The sequence below is a fragment of the Pimephales promelas genome, chromosome 22 (genome assembly GCF_988280905.1).
Source record: "Pimephales promelas chromosome 22, fPimPro1.hap1.1, whole genome shotgun sequence".
NCBI classification, from domain to species: Eukaryota; Metazoa; Chordata; class Actinopteri; order Cypriniformes; family Leuciscidae; genus Pimephales; species Pimephales promelas.
This window is the reverse complement of record NC_142790.1, coordinates 25319178-25338390: the sequence shown is the minus strand read 5'-3', so window position 1 is coordinate 25338390 and position 19213 is coordinate 25319178. Positions and strand designations below refer to the sequence as shown.

The 19213-nt window shown below is 36.2% G+C and overlaps 1 protein-coding gene across 5 annotated transcripts in view; it reads right to left on the bottom strand.

The window, feature by feature from the left end:
- Nucleotides 1-19213, bottom strand: part of pde1ca (phosphodiesterase 1C, calmodulin-dependent a) — a 73417-nt gene that overhangs the window by 13352 nt on the left and 40852 nt on the right. For all 5 annotated transcript variants that reach the window (XM_039684915.2, XM_089125607.1, XM_089125608.1 and 2 more), the window contains 9 exons: nucleotides 13077-13190; nucleotides 11652-11834; nucleotides 11291-11357; nucleotides 7995-8111; nucleotides 6352-6492; nucleotides 3470-3570; nucleotides 3257-3385; nucleotides 2529-2630; nucleotides 2246-2366 (listed from right to left, as the gene is read on the bottom strand). In XM_039684915.2, the coding sequence (XP_039540849.2) occupies nucleotides 2246-2366; nucleotides 2529-2630; nucleotides 3257-3385; nucleotides 3470-3570; nucleotides 6352-6492; nucleotides 7995-8111; nucleotides 11291-11357; nucleotides 11652-11834; nucleotides 13077-13190 (1075 nt within the window). The remainder of the gene's footprint in view (nucleotides 1-2245; nucleotides 2367-2528; nucleotides 2631-3256; nucleotides 3386-3469; nucleotides 3571-6351; nucleotides 6493-7994; nucleotides 8112-11290; nucleotides 11358-11651; nucleotides 11835-13076; nucleotides 13191-19213) is intronic.

Sequence of the window (19213 nt, the reverse complement as noted above, 5' to 3'; positions counted from 1 at the left end):
ATATTTCATCCTGACCCTGAAATTTCAATTATAATTTCCGTGGGGTGATTTACCTGCAATGAACCGATCAGTTATTAGCCTAAACGTCAATAAATCATATATTCAATTTCACTCGTGTAGGAACACCAAGATGGGACCGGTGAGATATCAAATCAGACAATGGCAAGTTAATTGGTTTGGCACAATAGGAGAGATAATCATGTCTTAAAAACACACTGTTAATATCAGAATTAGATTTCGTTCTCATTTAGCAACTCTACCGCATTGTATATTCAATCAAACAAGAAAGAAAACGTACTTGAGAGCAACTCTGAATGAATTTCAACATCTTCATAGAGATGCAAAAAAGCTGATGGAATGGAGTGACGCAGTCGAGATTCAAATGTTGAGGTTAGAATGCGGGAAATGGACGTTTAGAGGAGATTAATGGGATTTTTACAGTGGCCGTTACAGGCTTGGAATGCAAAATAAGATTAAGACTCAATTTTGAGATTAGATCAGAGTGCTGATGACCACAGAATGGGAACATGGACGATGAAATGACGTGCGAGAGAGAGAGAGAAAGTGCTCACTGTATGATTGAAGAACTATAAAGATGTCTACGGGACACTGTTCTCAGCTTCAGACAGCACGCCCACAGGCCATTCATGATGCATATTGCACACAAAAATAGCAAGAGCTTACTCAAAAGCTCAATCTCCAGTCTGATTGTGAACACAATTTCCGGGAGTCGGGTGCACAGGGTTTTTATAGGCCCACTGGGAAACAAAGCTGTGTTTACAAGGTATTGGTCTGCTGCAATGATGAGCACTTTCTAGGAAGAACTAGGATGGATTTGCGGCAAATGAAATTCAGATCGGAGACATTTAGAGTTTAGTTTGAGGCACTTAGGCTAAATCCCAATTCACCTCTTGGCCCTACCACTTGTTTTCGAGTGTAAAACGGAGTTACAAGGGCCAAGGGGTTGAAATATTCCCCTACGAAATGAAACAAACCCTTCACGAACCCGATACGTCATCAGTCGTCGGCGATGGCTCTGCCGTTACAGAGTTTGTACGGGATTTCTCCATGACAACAACTGACAATCAACACAGTTGCTCTTAACTTTGAATTAACATGATGATTATATAACATCCCTTCCTCGAAATGTATGTCTTTTCTGATCGGAAAGGTAATTTCCTATACCATTCTTCATTTAAACGACTATAGTGTTATTATAAGAGTAAATAAAGTGCGTGGTGGAATCATCTGGCGCTAAATTTAAATGTTTAACCGTTCGGTGATTTCCGATGCATTACGTGAACTTTTCTCTTAGCCCTCCGTTTGGAGTGTGCCTCTAAAAAATCTCAGTTTCGAGGGCTACCCCTTCGCCCTACCCCTCGATCTCAACAAGAATCGGGACACCCTACCCCTAGACGTGAACGCGCAAAACGGATGGGTTGGGCTAAGGGGTGAATTGGGATTGAGCCTTACTTTGTAGCTATAGTAAACAGGATATCCTTGAGGGCAACTGTAGATTTGAATATTTTTTGCATTTGTTTACACACACTTACTGTAGTTTATGTATAGATTATTCAGCATTTATTCTTGTCAAATCAAGAAGAAAAAGAAGAAAACGTATTTTGCATTTGGATTTTTTTAAAGATAATTACAGGCATTTTGTCCTCAAATTCTAATTACCTTAATGCAATAAATAAATAAATAAATAAAATTCTCATCACAAAATGATCCTGTCTGGACACATTTTTTATTATTAAAATAAGAGTGTATTACAAATTAAAAAGAAATGAGACCATATGTATAAATACTTTACAGTTTATTTAAATTAATATTTATTTAAATGTATTTAATGTCTTTATTTTATATTTAATATATATATATATATATAATTAATAATAATTAATAAATTAATAATTGATTCCACTCCTCCAATTTTGTTACCATATATATATATATATATATGTGTGTGTGTGTGTGTGTGTGTGTTAATAATTTAATTAACTTATTCATATTTAAATTACTATATAATTATTTAATTGTTAATTTGTTCAATTATTAATTAATATAATATCAGCATAATATATATATATATATATATATATATATATATATATATATATATATATACTTTTTTTTCATAATATAATTTCCTTTTTAATTTCTTTGATTTTGGGGTTCAAAATGACCCAGAATAAGTTTGATAAGACTTCTATAATTCGAAATCCAAAGGTCTCGGGACACTGACCTGTCTGAAGAACTCCTCCAGCAGTGAGGTGGTCCAGCGGTGGTGCATGTTCCAGTTTTTGGCAGGGTGGCTGATGTCAGCGGTGTGCAGTAACAGGGATAAGGCCTTGGGTTTATCAATCCTGCAGAGGACAGAGATGTTCAGCCCCTCAGAGCTGTTATAAACACTCTGTCCAACCTCTCATTATGTGGATATGAATATCTGTAGATGCAGAAATGTTTTCGAATCAACAGTGTGTGATTATCTTCCTCCTCGTTACCCTGATGTGTGTGAGCGAACTTACGCTTCCGGCTGCTGGAGTAAGTTCTTCATGGCTTTAATCTGCTGGAAGTGACAGGACATGTCGGTGGCCAGGACCATCTCGACCACCAGGGCCCTCAATTCTCTGAGAGAAAGAAAAATTGAAGTAATACTTTACAGCATGCTACATTCAGTAAAGAACTAGATTTAATCTTTTGATTATATATAAATCCATATATTTAGATTTGATGTAAATTGTACACTCAAAAATATTTGACCTTAATCTGGCACAGGGCAGATCATATATTTAATTTCAGTCATAAAATGATTTTCATGTGCATTTACTGCATTTTATGTAATATAGGTTCTTCATGTAAGCATATTTAGTTAGTTATTATAGGTTCTATAAAGCAGTGGTTTTCAGGAGGTAGGTATAAATATTCGTTTTTACATATTCTATTTTATTCATATATTTAAAAAATGTAAATATTGTATAATATTAATTTCACATATTTATCATGATATATTATTCACACTTTATACATGAAAATAAATAGCAACCTTTATTGGATAAGAAGTGGATCCATTGCAAGTGGATGATTTTATTTAGTGGTTAATTGCATCAAAAAAAAAAAAAAAAAAAAACCTTTGAAAACTCCTGCAATAAAAGCACCCGAACTAAAAAATAAGTTAATTGTGGAACTTCAAAAATATTCTCCTCAAGCAAGATTATGGATTTAGCTAATTTGAGGGTTGCCACACGTTTCTAACCTCCAGTCATCTTTCGACAAATTGTAGAGGATGTTCATTTCATCGTCTTCCTGCAGGAGGCGATATGCAGCGCTCACGTGGTGGTTTTCCTGTACGGCGCGGTCATTGTACAGTATGGCTGTGTCGGATCTGTAAAACACAAGTTCTGCTCAAGGCCACTGATGTATAGGGTCTGCTGAACTGAATGATACTGGTGTTTACTTTCAGTTATACCGGGTCTGTATGTGGAAGTTGTTGGTAGTGCCAGTGTGTTCGTAATCGTGCACAGCCGCGGCAAACAGCATAGCGAAGATCTCTAACTCGGTTAACCAATTCTGGAAGAAAGGAAACAACAAGAAAAATGCTGCAGAAACAAGAAAATCCCTTTAGATTCACAGTTCCATTCTGATTCATAAGCTTGATTTGATTCTGATTCTTCTGGATACATTTCAGCTATAATGTCCGTAAAGTACAGGATATTTGAGACTGATTCAAATCAGTAACTCGTCTTTTTGAACTATTCATTAAAGTTGTAAGAGTCGGAATCAGACTCCACTGCTTGCCCTGTATATTCTTGATTCACTAAAAAGGACTGGCTCAAAAGAGTCAAACGTTCAGAAATCAGACCACACATTTTTGATTCACTAAAAAAAGGACTGGCTCAAAAGACTCATTTGTTCAGGAATCCGACTCCAATGCTTTATATTTTTGATTTACTAAAAAGAACCGGCTCAAAAGAGTCATACGCTCAGAAATCAGACTACACTGGTCAGACTATACATTTTTGATTCACTAAAAAAGGACTGGCTCAAAAGAGTCATTTGTTCAGGAATCCGACTCCAATGCGTTACATTTTTGATTCACTAAAAGCACTGGCTCAAAAGAGTCATACGTTCAGAAATCAGACTACACATTTTTGATTCACTAAAAAAGGACTGCCTCGAATGAGTCATTTGTTCAGGAATCCAACTCCAATGCTTTACATTTTTGATTCACTAAAGGAACTGGCTCAAAAGAGTCATAATTTCAGAAATCAGACTACACATTTTTGATTCACTAAAAAAGGACTGGCTCAAAAGAGTCATATGTTCAGGAATCCGACTCCAATGCTTTACATTTCTGATTCACTAAAAGCACTGGCTCAAAAGAGTCATACGTTCAGAAATCAGACTACACATTTTTGATTCACTAAAAAAGGACTGCCTCGAATGAGTCATTTGTTCAGGAATCCAACTCCAATGCTTTACATTTTTGATTCACTAAAGGAACTGGCTCAAAAGAGTCATAATTTCAGAAATCAGACTACACATTTTTGATTCACTAAAAAAGGACTGGCTCAAAAGAGTCATATGTTCAGGAATCCGACTCCAATGCTTTACATTTTTGATTCACTAAAAGCACTGGCTCAAAAGAGTCATACGTTCAGAAATCAGACTACACATTTTTGATTCACTAAAAAAGGACTGCCTCAAATGAGTCATTTGTTCAGGAATCCAACTCCAATGCTTTACATTTTTGATTCACTATAAAGGACTGGCTCAAAAGAGTCATTTGTTCAGGAATCCGACTCGAATGCTTTACATTTTTGATTCGCTATTGAGAATGAGGAGTCACGTGCCTATTTGGGCGGGGTCTGAGTCATTAGGCCATATTTAAAAATTCTAAGCCTTGTTTAAAGGTTTTTTTTGGCTGATTTTATGTTGTATATTGAATCTCTTAAATGTATAGATAATAAGAAATGCTCGGACACAATTGTATTTGCTAAAGAATTGAAAATAATTGAACAGTGAAGAATTATATGTTTCTCTTCTTTCCTCAATACTGTCTTGGATTGTAATTTCTCGTAGCTATTATATTTATAATTAGTTAAATTTAGCCCTTATATTTATTTATTTTATTTTATTTTGTATTTTTTTAGTCTCTTGTTAATTTATGTTAAACTATTTTTGGAAAATTTTGGATTGTTGTCTTTTTGGATGTCATGTTATTGTTTGTATGTTTTGTATAATGTCTAAAAAAAAAAAAAGAGCCATTCGGCCATGATGGTAGGTGACGCTATCGGTTACCAGGCTTTTTATCGGTTTTTAACGCAGCAGTTACTTCCAGGCACGAGAAACTCCTCTACTACCGAGCTAAAAACACACGTAATCAATACTGTTTTGTCGTGGGAATCCTACCAACATGGCGGAAAGGGGAGGGGCACTGTAAAATGGCGTCAACTCCTCATTCTCAATAAAGGACTGGCTCAAAAGAGTCATTTGTTCAGGAATCCGACTCCAATGCTTTACATTTTTGATCCACTAAAAAAAACTGGCTCAAAAGAGTCATTTGTTAATGAATGAAACTACACTGGCTGTCTTGTAATGTTTGTTTTAAAGTGCAGACTTTGAGGACAACTCATTAGAAATACATTTTTGTGCCTTGTGACCACCCTAACAATCAAACACCAGAAAACACTCCAAGCACCATTTGTGTTAAACTTTCTTCAGAAAATGTAAAAAAACCACTTAAACAGACAGTTTAAAACCCAATTCCGTATTCTTCTATAAACAATAATATCATTCTGCTGAACTGAAGACAAGCATACAGGAAACTAAATTATTCTTCTGCACACATATTCTTCTGTGCATAACATTATCTTGTATAATCACTAAATCACCAAAGAGCCAGAATAACAAAAGCAAATCATCAGTGGTGTAAATGCTAGGGGGCAAATAATTTGTCAGAACGCCATGTGAAGTCCACACATCACGGAGAGGTTAATGAGCCCACTGCGGGAGTGACAGGAGCGTATTTTGAGGCGTCGAGGGAGATTAACTTCCTATCGATTGGTATATGAGCGGCATCATGAAGTGAGTACGGACCGTTCTGAGGGTCCCAACCTCAATAAATACCTCAAGTGCAGCGTCAGACTTAATAAAACATACTTCAACAGCTCAGTTCACTAGAAATAACAATAATAAACAACCGAGGGGACTCGATGTACATGATTATTTTACTCAAGCACACATAAACATACACAAATCCCCGATGGCAGGACTGTTGATTAAATTCACACAGCATAGGAGACTTTTTTGGGGGGGGGAAGGTTTCTGGCGATGCAATACTGGACTTACAACCATGCCGGTCTTGAGCAGAAGGTAATGCACTGTCTGGGTGACGTCGGCGGCGTGGATTAGGTTATGGTATGGGTTTCTGTATTTGCTGTAGCCCACCTCCAAGGCCTCCACAAAAGACACCAGAGCAGAAACAGGGATCTGAGAAGATGCACAAAAAGGCCTTAAAATCGGCATGAAACAGAAGTTGCGATAGTCTATTCCTCCCTATTCTAATAAGCTCTGGCCGCCCTGTCAAGGATGCTTGTCAAAAAGTATGGGGAAGCTTGTAGACCCTTTGGACGCTTTGAACGTTCTGACGTTGCAGGGAGAATACGACAATCATCATGACATCACACCAGTAATAAACGTTCTTCTGGGTGGCAAAAGCCGAAGTGCTCCCATGGCAATGCTAGCTAGTAAATTGCTTGGAAGGGAGACCCACCATCAAATGTAAAATTCTTTTTTTTTTTAAATTAAAAATAATGCGTTTTTTTTATCATAATAACAAGTTTTTAATGATATGAGTAAAAAAATATTATAAATATGTAATACAGTCCTACACACAATTAGTAAAATACTCTCTAGCTCATTTTTCTTGCCAAAATAACCTACCATGGTAAATTAAATGGCTTTCCTGAGGTAAATGTTATGTGACAATTGTTCTCCAGCTGTTATATATATTAACCTGTTTGCTCGGTTTACCGATTGGTCGATAATATGAAAAAATGCGTGAAAAAATGGATGTGTGGCGTGAGAGCGTGTGAAGAGTCAATGCGTGAGAGTGGGCAGTTCACCTTTTGCCGTAAATTTGGCAATGATTAGCTTCTCTTCCATTTTCTCGGAGCTAATGTTTTGGTAGGAACGAAAGTTTACATTCACGTTTCTCCGGAATCAGCCAGCGTGAAGGACGTCTATATTCCGATTGGTTGCTGGCTGAACCGCGTCACAGCTCATTACCATAAAGTTGAGCTTCTTTCAACTTTCTGATTGACGCTCAAAACGGCCAAAACACGACGCCGATGGATTTGCTCCTTGCAGCTGAGAAAAGCCAGCTTCCATTGAAAATGAATGACTCCCGGCCGCTTTGGAAGCTGAAGTCGGCGGCGGTGTGAACGTACAGTAAGTGAAACTGCTTCTCGAACAAGAACAAATTTAGGGTGAGACTTGGTTTTGTCAATCAGGAATTGATTGAATTGTTGGATGGTTGTGGTTTGCTATTGGTCGATCTCATGTGAGTGACAGGTCCCCTCGCGCTAGTCATCAGAGAAGAGAAGAGATGTCGTTTTAAGTGGGAGGTTGTTTAAAGATTACGAGGGCACAAGAATTAAAAAAAATAATGATGTGCACAGATAAATAATTTTTAATGAATACTGCAAAAATTAATTATAAAATAAGAATTTCATGGCGACTTTAGAATAACAACCCACAGCGTCAAACAGCCATTTGTAGATGTTTTTGCTATGTAATGTCATTATTATGATTACATTCAAACATGCTATAAATGTGATTTCAAAAGTGATGGTAAATGAAGGTAAATACATCAATCTTTTACATGACATTATTATTTACTCAGATCAACAATACCATGATATTACAAAGGAAAACACTCTGAGATAACAGTCTTAAATCTTAAAATGAAAACAAAAGAGAGAGCATCTTACCTTAAAGCGATTGATTAAATCATATCTGGTCAGAAGTTCATAAAAAATAAATTTCAGTGAATGTTCTGAACTGGCATCATTCAGCGTGAAGACGTCAAACGACCACGTGTCCACATGCTAGACCAACAACAAAACAGACAGATCTGTCAGTGTGTTTACATCTTTACCATTATATCAATACAATCAACATTTGTATTGTATCAATACATTTCTTGAGGTCTGTAAGATTCATTAATGTTTTTAAAAGAAGTCATTTATGCTCATAACTTAAGGCTGCATTTGGGTGATTAAAAACAGGAATGATATTGTGAAAATGTTATAACAATTTAAAATAGCATATTTTAAAATGCAATTTATTCCTCTAATGGAAAAGCTGAATTTGCAGCATCATTACTCAGATCCTCCAGAAATCATTCCAATATGCCGATTTGGTGCTCAAGTAAAAGTGTTTATTTGAAATATAAATATTTTGTTACATTATAAATGTCACTTTTGATTAATTTTATTCGTCATTTCTGAATAAAAGTGTGTTTCATTCAAGAGAAAAAAATCACTGACTCTAAAACTTTTGAATGGTGGTGCATATAACCGGGGATCATTTTTAGTAACTTCCCATGAGGAAAGAAAAATCATAAATGAGATCTCTATGCATCTTCTGAGCTTTGAAAAGATAGCTCTTATGATGCCTATAAACGTGATAAGATGTTTCACAGTCCCGGAGTCTTACAAATTGCTGCTTTTGCATAATGCAGTAATACCAAGCTCATTTCTTTTTTTATAACGTATAAATTACTTTCACCTCCCTTATAAACGGGGTCTATGATGAATGATGTGTGATTCTATCATTCTATACATCAATCCTGAGTCATGAAATGAACCAGTTATAATACAGGAGATTTGGTCCACATTATGGCCGCCTGTGGTTTATCCATTAAAATAAAAAAAGTTTGACCCTCTGTTATTTCATCTCATCACTTTCAAAGAAAGTTGTATGTAGGTTTGATTAGTTGGTTGCAATGAACATTTGCAAAATGCAACATTAAATATTCACATCCTAAGATTGGAATATTTGTCCTGCACTCTGTCTCCGTCACGGCTCAGAGCTTTCCATAGCTTCAGGCTATGTGTGGCGTTATATATATGCAGATCTACTGACTGCTGTGAGATCAACAGAGAGAGAGAGAGGCCAAAATCCTGTTGCGAAGCTACCAGGACATCCAGTACAAACCAGCAGCCACATTTATAAAACACTCACACAATCACATTTGATCTTAAAATTGACTCTATTTTAAAAGTTAGGCGAAAACTGACACGAAAATGTAATTCAAACATTCACTATTCAAAAGTCTGGGGTCAGTGAGTTTTTTTATTCAACAAGGGTGCATTAAATTGATCAAAAATAAAGACTTTTATAATATTACATAATAATTCTATTTCAAATAAATGATAGCATATCGATACCTACAATGATTCTATACATCTTTATAAATGAGGCCTGAATTGAGCAAGAAGTCTTCCAAGGACTAAAAACTCAATATAAAACGAAGACTAATTAGTTTCAGCGTATTATCTTCATTTTCTATTAAGATTAGGTGGACGGAGCCAGCAAATTTCTGCTATTGTTTCACAAGAACGTCTCTATTAGTATTCTGTTAATTAGTCACTTAGCAGACACTTTAGACATTTACAGTACTTGCAGATAAAGCAATCCGGCTTGCTTAAGGGCATGAGACTTATAGGGCACTGCAGGAGATCTCTATTCCATTTCTAAAGTTTTAACCTCTGCCCTTTGTGATACCAGCCTAAAGGCTTCACCACTAGGACACCACATTATTCAGTTCATTTGACTTTAATCCACACACCTCAGAAAAAACGTTCTGTCATGTTGCGTGTGGAATTTAAATGGGTTTGAATGTTTGCGAATGCTAGGTGACATAGAGGGACAGTCTACGTTTGGATTAGCGGCGTGTTGCACTTGCCCTTACGACAACAATTTCAACTGTTATCACACATCTTACAAAATCCAAAAAAATAGGGAAGTGGGATGTCTGTTTATTTCAATAACATTTACAAATTTTGTGTAGCCAAGCTTTAAAGAGGTATTTAGCCTGATGGTGGACCGTCACTCAGAAGACACAATATGTTGTTATTGTAGCCTATCCTATCTTTATATCCTCCTGAGGCCCAGAACGGTTTTTTTTCTTATTCTTCATGTAATCACATTGTTAAGAGCATAAGAAACAAATTAAAAAAAGATATTTTATTCATATGTTATGCTATGACATCTGTAGTGGACACCAGGACTCGATTGTTTAACAAATAAAAATGACATGAAATTATATATAGACAAAAATAATGGCAATTTTTGAAAATCGATAATTATTATTATTATTAAATTCCATTGATATCTGAATTTATGTCAAAACATAGACTTTCAAACATCAAAACGTAATTTATTAATATGTATTCGTGTACAAAATGACATATAAACATCGTTTCCTATTGTTTCCAAGGCTACATTTACTTGACAAAAATACAGTAATATTGTAAAATAACTGCTTTCTATTTTAATACATTAAAAATAATAATTTATTCCGGTGATGGGTTACTCCAGTCTTCAATGTCACATGATCCTTCTGAAATCATTCTAATAGGCTGATTTGCTGCTCAAGAAACATTTCTTACTGTTTTCAATGTTGAAAACACTTCTTGATGTTTTTGTGGAAACGGTGATCTTTTTTTTTAATCAAAGACAAAGTTCAAAAACATTTATTTGAATTAGAAACCTTTTGTAACATTATAAATGTCTTTTTCGATCACTTCAATGCGTCCTAGCTGAATAGAAGTACTAATTTCTTTAAAAAAAACATCTTACTGACTCCAATTGTTTGCTATCCACAATAATGTATGATATTTATTCTTCCACAGTAATTTAAACGTATCGTATGAGATTTCGTGTGTCCAAAGGTGTTTTGTGTGTCCTATAAGACAACTATCTGACTATACCAAAAACCGTCTAAACTCTCGCTGTCCTGTCCAAACCGCATGTGTGTGTGTGAGCCAGGTAACCCAGCTGGCCGAGGGAAAGATCAATTGTTCACTTCGGTTGATTAAACAGGACTGTTTGCCTGGAGACAAACCTTTGCCTTGTTGTTTCTCCCGTAAGCTATTATGCATTCAAAACGTGTCGCATTCACACGTTTTCGCATTCATGCTGTGACCAGGTTGCGCGTGTGTTTGTGCATATGTGCATTAGAGAGGGCACAACCTCGAATCTGATTGGGCCGCTTCATTACCTTCAAGGCCGTGATCACACTGGGCGGATAGCTCAACCCGACCATGTTGGAGGTCCGTCGGTACATCCTGTCAGAAAGAGATAACGCACTTCTGTCAGTGTGTGAGAGCTTCTTGGAAGTGAAAAAAGGGGGAAAATCCCTTGTTTTTCTCCAGATGCCCTTTAACATTAATATTTTCGGAGCATGCCGTGCTGGAAACATAACACAAGATAGGAAATGCACAGCAGGGTCACAGGTCAGTCCAGATCAATCGATTCAGCCAGTCAGTCCCTGTTTAAAATGTATCAGCTCTGGATCAGTTCTTTGAAAGTATATAGGGTTTAAATTAGTTTGCTTTATACTGCTAGCCTTGGATACAAACCTTTCTACAAATATCCCAGCTTGCACCGCGTGCACAATGCTGCGAAATCGAGGCTTCTCCTCCGACCGTCTCAACATCAGCCCCATCTGACGTGTGAAAGTTGATGCCAACCAATCACGCACTTCTGAGGGAACCGAGTCGGACTGGATGTCACTGAGCTCATCTTCTGTATCCACCAACCGCCTGCAGAAACACACACACACAATTATAAGACACGATTGCTGTCTGAAATGGGTAAGTCATGTCACTTCCGATCACGTCAGATGAAATTTCAGCCAAAACGCCTGTGAGCAAAAGTGATGGATAAAAATATACAATTCCACTTCAAAGACAAAGAAATACAAACTAACATATCTGATCACCTAAACACAACTTATAACAGTATGGAAGCCAATTTCTGCCATGTTAAAAAATATCATGATTTGGTAAATGATATAAAAAATAATTATAAGATGAAATGCATAAAATTACATTCATAATTATGGTACAAAGCCAGATGAAGTCATAATTGTAAGTAATGTAAAAAGTTGAAATTATGACAAAATGTCAAATTTATGGCAAAAGTCATAGTTTTATGGCAAAAGTATAGAGATAAATTCAACTTTGTCATAATTATGAGTCATGAAATAATTTAGTCTTTGTCATAATTTTTATCTGTGTTTGAGTTTTACTATGATTTGGTTTTTGAGTCAGTGAGTTGATCATTAGAACCCATTAGTCAGATTCACGACTGAATCATTTGAACTGGTTTTGTGAACAGAATCAATTTGTTCAATGAAAAGAAAAAAAAAATGTGGGCATTGCCAATTCTCTCATAAACATGCCAAGAAAAGGGTGGATGTCGAGTCTTTCTGCTAATAATTACTGTGTGATTTGTTCCTCTCACAATGTTATATATGGGAAACACAATATAGCATAGAGATCAACTATAGTATGTACTATATTTATGATACTTTTATGGTGTATTACATGGTTTTTGAAGACCGAAAGCCGCATTCATTGCAATTGCATAGAAATCAACAACAACAAAAACATGTACATTCTCCAAAATGGATAAAAAAAGTCAAAGATGTTTGGAAAAACATGAGGATGAGTGAATAAATATAGACTTTTGTCTTTAATTTGATGCATGGCACATTTCCTTCTCAGATGGTGGCCAAATTTTCAATTTTGTCTAAACAACTGAAACAAACCACATTAAATACTGGAACACTCATTACAGCGGGAAGACAGCATTGCAGACCTGCAATCTGTCTTCTATCCTTATTTTAAATCAACAAGGGGGTTTAAGAGGAGCTTTAGGGATTAAACTACAGTATAACACACTCTAGGAACGACATCTACCTCTGACACCTGACATCTGACCCCAAATGTGATGATTTAACATGTGAGGATATTCACAATGTGTGTCAGAGTTGTGCTTACCTTGTCTCTTCAATATAGACAGACTCCAAAACGGATGCAGCATATTCTAGGTTTTTCTTCAGGTCCACAACAGAAGCCTCACCTCTCTCCAACTGTTTCACCAAACATCTCAGCCTGAAATAGAAAAAAAAAGACAAAAACTGATTAGGAAAAATGTTATATTTGGATGTTACCGGTCTTTTGTCGTTACATAAATACAGATCGGATTAAAATTTTTGCAGTTTGAGGCAAGTTTAAGTTTTTCAGTAAAGTCTTTAAAAGTCAGTTTAAGCCCAAACTGTGAACACACTGTGTTTGGTTTTTGGCTACCGAATGCATTTTAGACAAAAAAGAACAGATTCATCCATCATTTTTATTGCTAAAGATGATAAAAGAGTTTTTTATTGCTGACAGTCTCCAGATTCTTTTCACTACTCCGAAATGAACTGATGTGAATAAGCTGGAAGTGTTCAGCTGTTATCTAAACCAACTGAAAGTGTATTTTAATAAAGATAAACTGCGAAACACCTGCTTTGTCTTAGTCGCTAAACAAAAGTTATTTAGGCAAACGTATTTTATACTTTTTAAGCAACATTTTTTTCTCTGGATTCCCACTGGTCAAAAAATGAGCAGCGTGAAGTGCGCTAGCTACATGGCTGTAATTCACTGTTTTGTTTATGAGCAACATAAAGCATCTCTGAAGTGATCTTCACTCATGCGGACAAAGGGCCACATCAAAAGGCCAACAGTGATGTCCCAGGTGTGAGCAGCAGAGAGACATTTTTCTGTATGGGTCTGGGTGTTTGCAATAATGGAGAACACAGGAAACAATTTGACCCAATTCCCATCCCAAATGACTGGACCAGGCGAGCCAGAGCAGCATGCAGTGATGAAGCAGGGTGAAATCATGCAGTTAATCCACTGTGCACTTAAATTCATAGTTCTGTTCAATCATGTGCTTTTCTAGTGCAGCAGCAGGACTCTGCAATCGGAATCTGCTGATTAACTTTTGACAGGGTACTGTTCATATTTTTGGACATGGCACCATGAAAATTCCATTGTATTCCTCAGAGTTCCATGTAAATAGTATGCGATATCAATATGCAAATGTTTGATTGATTGTACTGTATATACGATAATACACTGACATTCATATACTATTGTATTCACAAAAATACATATTACTGTAAATGTCCCTTCTAAACATGGTAACTCCACACTCTTAGAAGAAATGGTTCTATTTGGAACCAGAAATGGTTCCATCCCCCGCTTCATATATGGAACTCCAAAATGGTTCTATATAGAATCATTTTTTTTTTGTAAAAGGTTCTATTGGCCAAGTATGGAACCCCAGGGTTCTATATAGAACCCAAAGGAACCCTTTTTTTAAGAGTGTATAGAACCTTTTAGGGGTTCCAAATACGTAGCACTGATAGAACCTTTTAAGGTTCTATATAGAACCTAGTGGTCCAAATATCATGTTAAAAACAAACCAAAAAAAAGCCAACATTGTAGTACAATGGTAATTACATGGCAATAACATGGTAGTACCATGCAACGTGTCTAAAAATCATGGTAAAAACTAGTTTAAACAATTATCAACGTTGTAGTATAATGGCACGTTTTGTGAACAATAAATAACCGTAAATAAAAATAACATATACCAGTGTTTATTCGATACTGGTTTGAATGATGAATACAGACTTAACCAGTCATATCTGATAAACTAAACGCACATCATTTGTTTCTTTACTTTTTTATTTTAATATTGATTATTACTTTGAAGTGTTTAAGTGAGGAAAAAAAAGGTTTTGCTAACAAATTAGCATTAAATTTGTAAAAAAAAAACAAACAAACAGTTCTGCGACAGTGCGGATACTGATCATAAAAATGGAATAATAAAATAAATGAACAAATATTTACATTGGTCGGTTTAGGAGTAGCTTGGGAGTATGTCCATTTCTATAAAAAAAAGTCACCTTGTGACTTTCCCCTCAATGGTCTCCTGTCTTCTCTTCTCTTTAGCAGCTGTGTTATTTGAATGAAGTGCTCTCGTTCAACTGAAAAGCGTGACGTCGGAACCAGGGTCGAGGACATGCTGTTTGAACAATGTTATCAAAACAGACGAGGCAGAGCAGAAACACATTCCCCTGGTTCCCCAAGGAATCCCCCGCTTCAGACAAACACGCAATCGATGCACCAATTCAATGACATCCCATTAGAGGATTAGTACTTCCTAGAATCTGTCTGGAGCAGAAATGATAAGAGCAAAAATTCTTTAAGCGTGCACATCCGCTCGGCCACGACTGCTCAATATATGACCTTTCTAATACAGAGAAAGAGCCAGATTAGATGCTTATGATTAAATCATTAGACCACGGGATCGGATTTAGTAAGCATGTTTCAAATGAAGGACTGCATCAGAATTATGGGCTAAAGGAATGTGTGTAAGCCCTGATTTCTGAGCTCTGTAATATCAGGGATACGCTGAAACGCATCAACGGGATGTAGCTGAATGCTACAGGGAAATTGACTTTTAATGTCCATCTAACAGACAGGTGTCAAGTGGAAACTGCTTTTATTGATTGTGTGTTTTTGTTCTTAAAACGACATGCGTTGTTGATAAGGATGGATTATGATGTCACTAGCACAACGTTTTCCACAGCATAATTTGAGTTTGCAAAATTTGCAATTGTACTAATACACAACTAATGGGCTGGTACGAGTATTTCAGAAACGGCTGATCTATTAGGATTTTCACACACACCCATCTCAAACTGGTTTCTTGACAATAAGTTCACTATACTCAAATGGCCAACACAGTCACCAGATCTCAATCCAATAGAGCACTTTTGGGATGTGGTGGAACGGGAGATTCGCATCATGGATGTCCAATCGATAAATCTGCAGCAACTGTGTGATGCTATCATGTCAAGTCAAGTCACCTTTATTTATATAGCGCGTTATACAATACAGATTGTTTCAAAGCCGGGATAAACAGGAAAATAACGATTCAATGACGCAAACAAAATTCAATTCTGCAATAAAGCAGCTCTAAAAAGAAAAGAGTGTCAGATCAGTTGAGGTTATTTCGGTTTTAATTCAGTTCAGATCAAAGACTGAGTAAAAATGCTGGGTTGTTTTAACCCAATTTTGGGTAAAATATGAACAAACCCAGCCATTGGGTTACATTTTTAAATTACATTTTTAGCCCAATGGCTGGGTTTGTCCATATTTTACCCAAAATTGGGTTAAAACAACCCAGCATTTTTTAGTGTGATATAAGTTCAAAGTCATCATGAGTCTATATTAAGTATATTGTTATGTACAACAAGACTGTGTGCATGCAATGCGTTGGCCATGCATTCGTGACTGCATTTGCATATTTGCATTTGCACAGATGTGTGTTTGGCCAAAGGCGAACTTTGTATGCAAATATCAATCTATTCAATGCTCATTCACTGTCATATTTTGTCTGACACACTTACAAATTCTGTTGTGTGAACAGACCAGCAGTGATATCACACACTCGGCTTCCTGTTCATTAGCGGCTTCTAAAGAGCATGTGTGCCGATGACTCATCATGAATGTTTGACTTCTGATAAACTCTCTAGCCTAAGGGGTTGGGGTTACATGACTGCAATCTCTTAAAGAAGGACTTCTATGCGCAACTCTATAGCTCTATTACAAAAACTCATGAGTAAAAAAAAAACTTATATACTAACTTCCCATAGACAGCAATTTCCAGCATTCCCACTGTGCAAAAAATATTGTTGGTTTAACTTAAAAATGAAGTAACCTGGTTGCCTTAAAATTTTTAAGTTCATTGAAATGAAAAAAATTGAGTTAATACAATGGAGATTGATTTAATCATCAGAAACTCAAAATGTTATGTTATCTGAACTACAGTACGTAAATTATTTAAGTTGATTTGACAAAAGAAAAATGTTGTGATTACAAATCATGAAAATATATTTTTTTTTTTACAGTGTAAGCAACATTAATGATTTTGCTTCCTAAGGTAACTTTTTTTAGCCAAATGTGCAACTGTGTCTGTGCGTGTAAATTTGAAAATAATAAATAAATATACTTTTTAATTTATATATTTATATATAATTTATTTTTTTTATTTATTATTTACACACAAATATATTCAAATATACAATATAAATAATATATTAAAATATGATAAACACACATGTATAAAAATAAAAACTTTAGTGTATATTTGTTAAATAGTTTATTTCATTTTAAAAAAAATTTTCTTGTATATTTACAGACTTGGATGGGAATAACCTTGTCGTGTAAGTGCTGAAGTCTGTGCAGAGGCTCCAGATCTCAAAGGCGTCACAACCAGATTGCTCAATGGAGTATCTGATACAGCATGAACAGGGAAACGCTATTAAAATGCAGACCTCAGGAGAGACGAGACGATGTGTGGGCTTCCTTGTCTGCTTTTTTCACCTCTATGACTCCGCAAGGTCACTTTTAATCCTTCCTTTAATCTTGTCTCCCACCTTTTCCTTTCTCTTTTAATGTATCACACACACACACACACAAATGTATTGCCCGCTTTGCCAAAAACCAACACATCCCCTCATCCTTTCCCCACGCTGAGAGATCTCCATCTTTCTTTCTCCACAAAAGGTCAGTGGACGCTCTGCTTTAAGGTCAGTCATTGAAGATATGAGCCATTATGCAGCATGTTCTCACGTAAATGCGTCTCTATAGCACGCACTGTGTTTTATCATGCAATTTAAACGCGAAAAGTAGCTTTTACGTGCATATGATACACAGTTTTCGCGTGCATTTGATATGCAGTTCATTTGCGTGTAATACACTACACGCACCCCACATTCTACCCAAACGTATAATACACACACACACCCCACACCACTACTAAACCTACCCTAACCAACCCATGCGTATCCAATGCACGTAAAAACTAATTTTCGTGTATAAATTGCAAGATAAACACGAGACGCATTTAGCGTGATCGGGTTGCATTATCACACTTTTTGAGTTTTATGTATCATTGAAATGGCAGAAGTTTCCTTCTTGAAATTGACACTCATATCTAAGCAATTACGAATTCTACTTAGGAAGTAACATTGATTCACAATTAATTCAAAAAGAGTTGGACGTTATCATGTTGCAAACAGAAACTGAACGAAGTAAGACTAATTTAACATTGAAAAAATATATTGGAGGAAAAATGAAAAGAAAAAACAATGGAGGACAAAGATTTGATAAAATGAAGAATAAAATTGACTAGAGTTTAATTATTTAACACCATTTCTCAAAAATCTCGGAGAATTTAAACCTCTGCTATAATGCTGTGCATTGGTTTATTTTCTTTTTTTTATCAGTGTGACTGTGTAAAGTTGTCTTGCACAGAACAGCATGGCTGCATGATGTTGTGTTGTTGATGTACAGTAAAGGGGTTATATGGTAATGCATGTTGTTGTGAGTTTTTTCTCACGGGGGACTGAATGAATGTGTTTGTGCTGAGTGGTCTGTTTACTGTGACCTTGACGGAGCTGGTGAGCTCAAACGATGCAGAACATCACGTGACTCTCTCGAGTTCCGGCACCGCTGAGGTTGGTTGCTGTGGTGATTCGCGATGCGTCAGTCGACTGGCACATGTAGCATTGAAACATATGTGGCTTCCACAGGGGGGCCCAAATGCCTTCCTTCCGCATAGTGGGGGACTGGACCACAAGGATATGCTGGTAATCATGTCATAAACGATCAGTGCTTAAATCTAGTACCGGATGTGGTTTTAGAAAGGAAGACGGGTCAGCACCCCAATTTCCCATTAGTTCTTTAATTCCGAGTCCGACTCACAACAAGAGGCCCACAGGGACAAATACTCAACTGGGCCAAAGGCACCAGAAACCGCTTGGATTGAGAACAATGACATAATATTCTCCAGTGACTCCACCTTAACCTCCAAAGATCAAACCGACAAAATAAACAACTAATAAGCCTTAAAATCTTTTAAACCTGTTTGGTCTCAAATTTCAACAGCTAACACTTCTGGCTTTATTTCTGGCTACTGTCATGGGAAGAAATAGGAAAGGGATTAGGAAATGTTAAATGCCAGATTCACATTTGTGCTTATCTAAATGTGTATTAATATATATATATATATATAT